The sequence below is a fragment of the Apium graveolens genome, chromosome 3 (genome assembly GCF_009905375.1).
Source record: "Apium graveolens cultivar Ventura chromosome 3, ASM990537v1, whole genome shotgun sequence".
Classification (NCBI taxonomy): Eukaryota; Viridiplantae; Streptophyta; class Magnoliopsida; order Apiales; family Apiaceae; genus Apium; species Apium graveolens.
Window position 1 is genome coordinate 256,639,386 of NC_133649.1, and position 9,110 is coordinate 256,648,495.

Genomic DNA, 9,110 nt, shown 5'->3' on the forward strand with positions numbered 1-9,110 from the left:
ATCACTACACCAATCAGTAAATCAAATTAAAATCTTAACAGAAAAAGAAGAGTTCGACTTGAACTTTATAACAACAGAACAATCCATATTTTAGCATCAAACGACTGCAGCAATCAAGACAAAACTAATTACGCATCCAGAAACAATCAAAAACCCCTAAAATAAAAACCCCAATTCGTGTTCATATTACAAAAAAAATGAAATCTCATAATACTCAACCTTAGATCGAGATATTGGTATCAACAGAACGGGCTCGATTAGAGCTTCATTTTGGTAATCAGAACGTCTCAAACCGATTTGTAAATCTCCGGGAATCATTTGATTTGTGTCAAGAACAAGATTATAGCCCCAAGAACAATGTTCTTGAACTTTCTATTTTCTGAAAATTTTTGGTAAAAATAATTAATAAAAAAAGAAATTGCAGCTATTTATATTTATGGAATATTGGATCGTTCTGGATCGTTTTGAATCGTTTTGGATCATTAAATTAGTTGCTTAGCCGCTAAGTAACTGTAATAACGATCCGATTCAATACCAAAATTGGATAATTATCAAAACCGAGCTTTTTATAAAATATTATATACGGGAATAATATAAAAATATCCCGTCTCTCGAAAATACGGGTTTTATTGATTACCGAAATAACTATCGTATCGAAAATCTTGCGCCGGGCCGCACACGGGTCAAACCGTAATCCGGATTGAAAAAGTCAAAACATGGAAAATGTCCAGAATTACCAGATTAGGTTAGTAAGGAGTTTTCGGAAGAGTTTCGGGTTGTAAAAACGCAAAAACGGTTGAAGTCGGACGATTCCCGGCTTTATAAAATAATTTTTTTGGTAATTATTCAGAAAATAATTAATAATTCATAAATTAATATAAAATCATCTAACACTCCAAAAATTACCAGAAAAATATCACAATTATCTATATTTTATTCTGGACATATAATAATTCAAATACTCAAATAATATCACATATAAACATCCAAACATCAATTCCACTTATCAGATAATTCACCAAAATTCATCTAAAATCACATAAATAATTCCAAATAATTATAATAATAATATTTGAAAATATGGGATATTACATGTTTCCCCCCTTCTCTCTCTAACCTTTAGCTGCGAGGGTTTTATGTTTTTATCTAATAAAAACATAACCCTAATTTTAGCCTTAAGGATGTTTATATAGAGAGGTGAAAAACAGTCCTAACACCAATCCGAGTTAGACAGGTTCAGTCGAAAAGATCGAAGCGAAGCCTTTATTACAATCTGAAATTCTATTTATTTAAAATTAAGTTTAACTCAATTATTAAATGATAATTGAATTTCATATTTAATAGAATACAAATTCAAAATTCATTTATCTCATTAATTAAGTCCAACTTAATTAATAATAAATAATTCAAATTTTCTTTTTAATTCAAATCTGAATTTGAATTAAATATTCCTCCATGTTTTCTTTGTGCGACCCTATACGTTATTATTATGTTGAAATAATTTAAATATATCATATTTAAATTTTTAACAATTAGTGGCATCTAGTGATACATCATTGCTACCCAAGTAATAATAATTAAATCGTTGACCGATTAAACCTTTCGTGAATAATGATTATAAAGTAATATAATCCATTTAACCAAATATTATAGATTAAACTCGAGGCATGTTATGTGTCATCATCATCATGGTTTAATCCAGGTTTCCTTGATCAGTGAGTAGACTATCATTTCAAATCAACATTTGAGTGCGGCACCACGCATTTTATAGTCTAGCTCACACAAGAGGCCAATAATATCTCTCTAATAATTAGGAGGGTTAAATCCTTTCTAGATCATTCATATTTCTCACATGATTCTTAATATACCTGAAGTCATCTTTTATCATTACCCGATCAAAGGAAACTTTTTGATGTAATCAAAGTATATTAATCATCGTATAGAAATATAATGATTTTAAGTCGAAGGACCATTACATCTTTATCACTGTGAGAATTACTTATGACACAACAGACATGTAGAATCTCACACTGGGTCTATCCAGCACCATGTATATTTACATATGCCTGTGTTTTCGACTTTAGTATCACTATACCTATGATCAATGAGATGTGATCATTAGTCAACAAACACACTAGTTTTAATGCATTATTATTATCCCTTAATAATAATACTCGGCTATGGATATTTGGGAATATCGATACTATTCACATAATCTCATTTCTAAGTCACATACTTAGAGATATAAAATTTATATCATATTCCAAGGATATTTATTAATCTAATATTTATATCACAGTAAATTAAGATTTAAAAAATTATTTAAAAGAATAATCGATGAAACCTAAATATTAATAATCCAAATATCATAAACAAAACATAATAGTGTTGTCTCTAGGGCACACACACTAACAATCTTCCACTTGCACTAGAACTGATCACCCATGTATCTAATACCCATGGAACTAGTATGACCGTCATGCTTCTGCGGCGACAAAGCCTTAGTCAGTGGGTCTGCAAAATTATCATCGGTATGCACTTTACATATATGTATATCTCCTCTCTCATTAATCTCTCGAAGAAGGTGATATCTTCTAAGTATATGCTTTGTTCTGGAATGGGCCCTTGGTTCAATATCCTGCGCAATGGCTCCATTGTTATCGTAATAGCGATCAATTGGATCTGCGATCGATGGAACCACACCAAGTCCCGTTACGAATTTCCGCATCCAAACAGCCTTTTTGGCTGCTGCTAGCAGCAATATACTCAGCTTCAATTGTAGAATCAGCGACTGTCTCTTGCTTTGAACTCTTCCAACATACAGCACCTCCATTACGGGAAAACACAAAACCTGATTGAGATACAAAATCATCTATGTTTGTCTGGAAGGTAGCATCAGTGTAACCCTTTACAACTAGCTTCTCATCTCCTCCATACACCCAAAGTGAATCTTTAGTCCTCTTTAAGTACTTAAGAATCTTCTTGACAGCTGTCCAGTGACCCTCACCTGGATTAGAATGGTATTTGCTCGTCATGCTCAAGGCATACAAAACATCAGGATGAGCACATATCATCGCATACATTATAGATCCAATTGCCAAAGCATATGGAACTTTGCTCATACGGCCCTTATCATCTAATAATTTAGGGCAGTTATCTTTTGAGATTACTATCCCATGAGACATTGGGACATATCCTCTTTTTGCCTCTTGCATCCCAAAATGATGCAATACCTTGTCAATGTATGTACTCTGGCTTAGGACAATTAATCTCCTTGATCTATCTCTATAGATCTTGTTCCCTAATATATAGGTATCATCGCCTAAGTCCTTCATCGAGAAACTATTTCCCAACCAAGTCTTAACAGCCCGTAGAGAAGGAATGTTGTTAGGGTGAAAACACGCGCTAAATTACACGCAACTATACGCGTTCGCAAGTAGTATAAGATATAAATTAGATTCATACCCATAGAGACTCTTTTTAGTTAACTTAAGGTTATGCACCTATGCAACAATGGTATGGCTATCGGTCAATGCTAAGACAATAACAAGTTGAGATGTTTATAACTAAGATTAAACTAACATGCAATTAACTAAGAATAAAAGTGATTGAATTAACTATATGAGAGAAACATGGGATTCTAACTTTATTAAATACTTCATTCAAAGTCATTGTTCTTAACCTTAGCCTGCAATGGTGATGACAACTAATCAGATAACACGAAACTAGTAAACGCCAACTTTCGTTGTACGGATACCCTACTACCAGACATCCACAAAATAGATAGAAGCTGAATAGACACCAATTATGTTGAGACCCTATATGTCTATAGAATTTGACAACATAAAGGTTTAATGAACAAATTTATCTATCATGATTACATAGGGCAAGTAAGATGGTTAAAATTACCTACGAATCATGCATAATTAATACATGGACCTATGCTAGCATGCCAAGTTCTAAATCTCTATATTCACTGTCACTTCAATAGAGATTAAAAAACTATCTTATATGTTCACGACGCACATAAGAAGAATACACACAACCAATACTAGGATATCATACAATCACCACACACTTAGGTATCAAAACAATTAACTATAGAAATCCATAAGTAAATCCGTTAAAACCCCACGATAACGATTAGTTCATGACCGAAACCATGGGTTCTAATGAAAGCATGGTAAATAAACTAAGATAAACTAGGTCTAAAATAACTGAATAATAATAACAAAGTACATTAACAAAAGCATTATGTTCAAACAACAAAGAAAACAAGCATTCAAAATTATAACTTAAGCAAAAAATCACAAGTAAAAATAATGTATTCTTCTCCGTCGTTGTATTGTGCTATTAGGTCTTGTTGCCGCTCTCTCCTTGCTCTTCCCTATTAAAAATGTCTTTGAAAAGTCTTTAAATACCATCCCAACAGATCAGTCCAGCAAATCAAACTTATAATAGAATCAGGATTCTGAAATCCTGAACCAGCGCGGCCGCCCCGCATACCAGCGCGGGCACGCTCGCTTCCTGACAAATGGGCGCAGCCGCTCCCACGACTAGCGCGACCGCCCTGAGCTTCTAGAAAAACTGAATTTTTCTGCTTTCTTGACCTTCTCGTGCTGGTTTCTTGTGCACAATCAACCAAGGTTCCATCCTAACACTCTTTTAAGAATAGATAATGTAATATCCATTCCTTCTTTCGAATATGCCATGAAATGCAAAACACTACCAAAATACATCAAAAACACAAATATCTTGAGTACAAAACACCAATTCGAGCCTTTACGAAGCGTACTAAATGGCTATAAATGCCACTTATCACACCCCCCAAACTTGAATCGATGTTTGTCCTCAAGCATAACAGACTAAAAAAAAAGAAATAAAAAATACATGAATACAACTAACATGAATGCAGTGATCCCCTCAGAATAACTAAACCATTTAATAAGCAACATGTCAAAGAATACAATTATTCACACAAAGTTCAATCAAATCCCACAAATGCAACTCACAAAAATACAATTTCTTGTTCTGAACGAGTGCGTTTCGCTCCATCTCGCTCAACCCTAGACTACTCATATAAATATGAGCCGGCTACTAGCAATTTAATGCCTAGCAACAACTAGCATTGATATCCCATGTTTTTCTCCAATTTTAAAAATCCATGTTATTTCATCACTAATAAATTCTAGACATAAACAAGTGATTAAACCTCAACAAACGACAAGTCATGATCATGATCTAGCACTCAAGCAACCTATAAGACTTAGTGAAAATTTTCTTGTTTCTAGCGTGCAAATCAATTCGTTAGGACTTAACATTCCTCTATACGACATCACTACACTCGAATCAACATCACAAATTAATCAGAAAAGCAATCTAAGGGATCATGTTATAATGCCAATGCAACCATCTGCAATATACTAACATGATAAGAAATACGCAAAACAAAAAACAAAAACAAATAACTACATGAACTAAACTATCATGAATATGCATCTATATGGACTCACACACAAATATTCCTTAACTATCACCCCCAAACTTAAAAATTACAATGTCCTCAATGAAAATAATAGCAAGGAATCAAGGCATACCTACTCGAAAGAAGAAGGATCATCACCCTCCGCATGCGGAGTGTCAGAAGGCGGGTACACAAAATCCTCTCCAAAAACCGGCCACTGTATGTCAACCCTCGTGGCTTGAAAAGCTGTACCCAGTGCCTGAGTAAGATCCAACGCAAACCTGCTCTGGACATCATACATCGCGTCCATCCGCCTCATCAAATAGCTAAACCAACACTGTCCTTTGTCACCTGCGGCTGCTGCTGCTGCGAAGAACTAGCCTCACCAACCTGATTTCTCTATGCTGCTCTGCGTTCTTGAGTCGAACCACCATCATAAATCTGATCAGTTGGATGGTCATCCGGAAAATGATCATAGGTTTACCCAAGTCCTTTCTCGTCATCCTTCCCACCATACTACTCCTGCATGCTTAAGATCGTAGAACTGTCGATGGAGGTGCTCGGTAACTGAAGCTGCTTGTGTGCGAGCCAATGAATACCCACCGCAATACAAAGCTTGGTCACAATCGAAGCATAAGGGATAGACCCTGTAGTGCCTCCACACAAAAACCGCAAAATACCATGATGAATAACAGAACCGAGATCCACATAATTATTGGGATTTATGCATACACGGAAGCGTGAATTACAATTAAAACACATAAAACCCATATAATCGCATACAAATCGTGAAGAAATCGAGGGATTGATTACTAACCTTTAAAAGAGATCCAAGAATGATGAGCGGAGATCCCTAGTAGCTACTCCTCAAGTGTGAAGCACTCCACCGGTATCCACCAAGAGATCGAAGTAATGGAGGGAGGAAGAGGTTGAGAGAATTAGGGTTGCCTCCTTTTCTTTTCTTCTTGAAAATTATGGCTTGTTTTTTGTTGAGGCAAATAGGGTTATAATAGTATATTTATAAGCAAAAATTTCAGCTGAATTTTTTTCCATAAAATATTAATATTAATAACCCTTTAATTGATTACTAATAATTAAAACACCTTTTAATCATTAATCCCTTTTCTCAACACTTTAGAAAATAATTCTCTCACTTGATTTAATTTCCAAAAGTTAAATTCTTAATTAATAATATTAAGAATTTTTCTTAATTCATTTATAATTAATTAAATCTCATTTAATCAATTATTAAATTTGCTAATTAATTATTTATTTTATAAATAAATAATTACCAGCCATTATTAATTAATTCCTCCGCCATTAAATCATTCTCTTTTATGGTGTGACCCTGTAGGTTCAATATTAAGCCGGTAGTAGAAATAAATAATAATAAAACTATTTTATAATTATTTATATAAATTTTCTAATTCATTAAATATGATTAATTAATAAATTAATCATATTTATTCTACATCGTGAGGGATACTTCTCAGCATATCGCGACTATCCGGATAATACGAATTCACTGCTCAGAATACCAAGAACCTATTCAGTGAATAGTTATCGTACAATCAATTCCTTTTACCCTGCAATATTCCGATTAAATAGAAGGCATGAAGCTCGTGTCAAGCCTATCTAATTTAATCATATGCTTTCCCATTCACTATGCTTAGTTCTAATTAATGTGAACTAGAAACTCCTTTCTAATTCCATTCACTCTGGCCAGAGATTCCTGAACTAGCATAAGTGAATCATTATAGATTATTCTCTTCCTTCACTGGAAGGGGTAGATCCTTTATTGATCATTCACTATCTTCGTGTACAAATTTCTACACCCAGAAGAGCCCTTATTATTGTCCCAGGAGACTAAGAACTAAACCAAAGTATAGTTCGGTGTACACAAGATGACTATGATGACCTCAAGTCTAAGGACACTTGTATAACTATCACTATGTGAACAACTGCTGACACGTGAGTGAACTCCATCGATTATTCAGTTGTGCGAGTCATGTTTAGTGAACTTATTCTATAATAAGCACCTACATACTAGCTTTAGTGTCACCACACAAATGTCCATGAGAACAGACATCCTTCATAATGAAGCAAACATAGTATGTACTGATCTTTGCGGATTACTAATTACCAATTAGTAATCCTACGACCAGGAACTATTTAAGTTCAGAGTTATCATCTTTTGGATCTCATTATTATGATCTCATCATAATCCATAAAAAGCTTTACTCTAAACTATGGTATATCTTATTTAAACACTTAAATAGATAAAGCCCGTAATAAAAACAAAACAAGTCTTTTATTAATATAATTGAAATCAAACAAATTACATAAAAGTTATTCTTAAATCATCATACATGATTGGACTTAGGACACATCTCTTTCAATCTCCCACTTGTACTAAAGCCAATCACTCTGGTATCTAATACTCATCTTGTCTTTATGACGATCAAATGTGACTTTGAGAAAGTGGCTTTGTTAAAGGGTCTGCTATGTTATTATGTGTGTCAACTCTCTTGACGTTGACATCTCCTCTTAAACAATCTCCCTAATTAGATGAAAGCGCCAGGACATGCTTGTAATTCTTATGAGATCTTGGTTCCTTAGCTTGTGCTATTGCCGCATTGTTGTCACAATATAACACTATTGACTCTTCTATGCTAGAAACAACTCCCAACTCAAAAACAAGTTTCTTTATCCAAACAGCTTTTTTTGTAGCTATATACTCTGCTTTCGCTGTGGAGTCAGCCGTCGTTGACTGTTTGGAACTCTCTCAACTAACTGCCTCACCATTTAGGGTAAACACATACCCTGACATGGATTTACTATCATCTATTTCAGACTGAAAATTAGAGTCTGTATACCCCTCTATTTTCAACTCAGAACCACCATAAACAAGAAAAATTTCCTTAGTCCTTCTCAAGTACTTCAGGATGTTTTCCACCGCTTTCCAGTGTTCTTCACCTGGATCGGACTGAAATCTGCTTGTCACACTAAGTGAGTGAGAAACATTAGGCCGAGTACATAACATCACGTACATGATAGATCCTATTGCAGAAGCATAAGGAATCCTACTCATACGCTCTCTCTCCTCAGATGTCTTTGGAGACATTTTCTTGGAAAGAGAAACTCCATGGCTCATGGGAATGAGTCATCTCTTGGAGTTTTCCATGCTATATCTCTTTAGCACTTTTCGATGTATGTACTTTGGGTCAAGCCTAACATTCTCTTTGATCTATCTTTATAGATCTTCATTCCAAGAATGTAAGATGCCTCTCCCAAGTCCTTCATCGTGAAGTTCTTAGATAGCCACACTTTGTCTGATTGGAGCATCGGTATATCATTCCCAATGAGTAGTATGTCATCCATATACAGTATTATGAATGTTACCGCGCTTCCACTAACCTTCTTGTAGATGCATGGTTCATCCTTATTTTTGATGAAATCAAAATCTTTGATTGTCTCATCAAAACGAGCGTTCCATGTGCGAGAAGCTTGCCTCAGTCCGTATATGGATCGATTCAGCTTACAAACTAGATGTTTATTTCCTTTAGAAACAAATCCTTCTGGTGAGGAAGGCCATTTTCACGTCCATTTGTCAGATCTCATAGTCATAGTAAGCCGCAATCGCAAG

At 34.7% G+C, this 9,110-nt stretch overlaps 1 protein-coding gene across 1 annotated transcript; it reads right to left on the bottom strand.

Annotated features, from left to right (window-relative positions):
• Positions 1-8,249: 8,249 nt before the first annotated feature.
• Positions 8,250-8,588, bottom strand: LOC141714963 (secreted RxLR effector protein 161-like). The gene has a single exon (XM_074518455.1). The coding sequence runs from the start codon at positions 8,586-8,588 to the stop codon at positions 8,250-8,252; it is 339 nt and encodes a 112-aa protein (XP_074374556.1).
• Between the last annotated feature and the right edge of the window lie 522 nt (positions 8,589-9,110).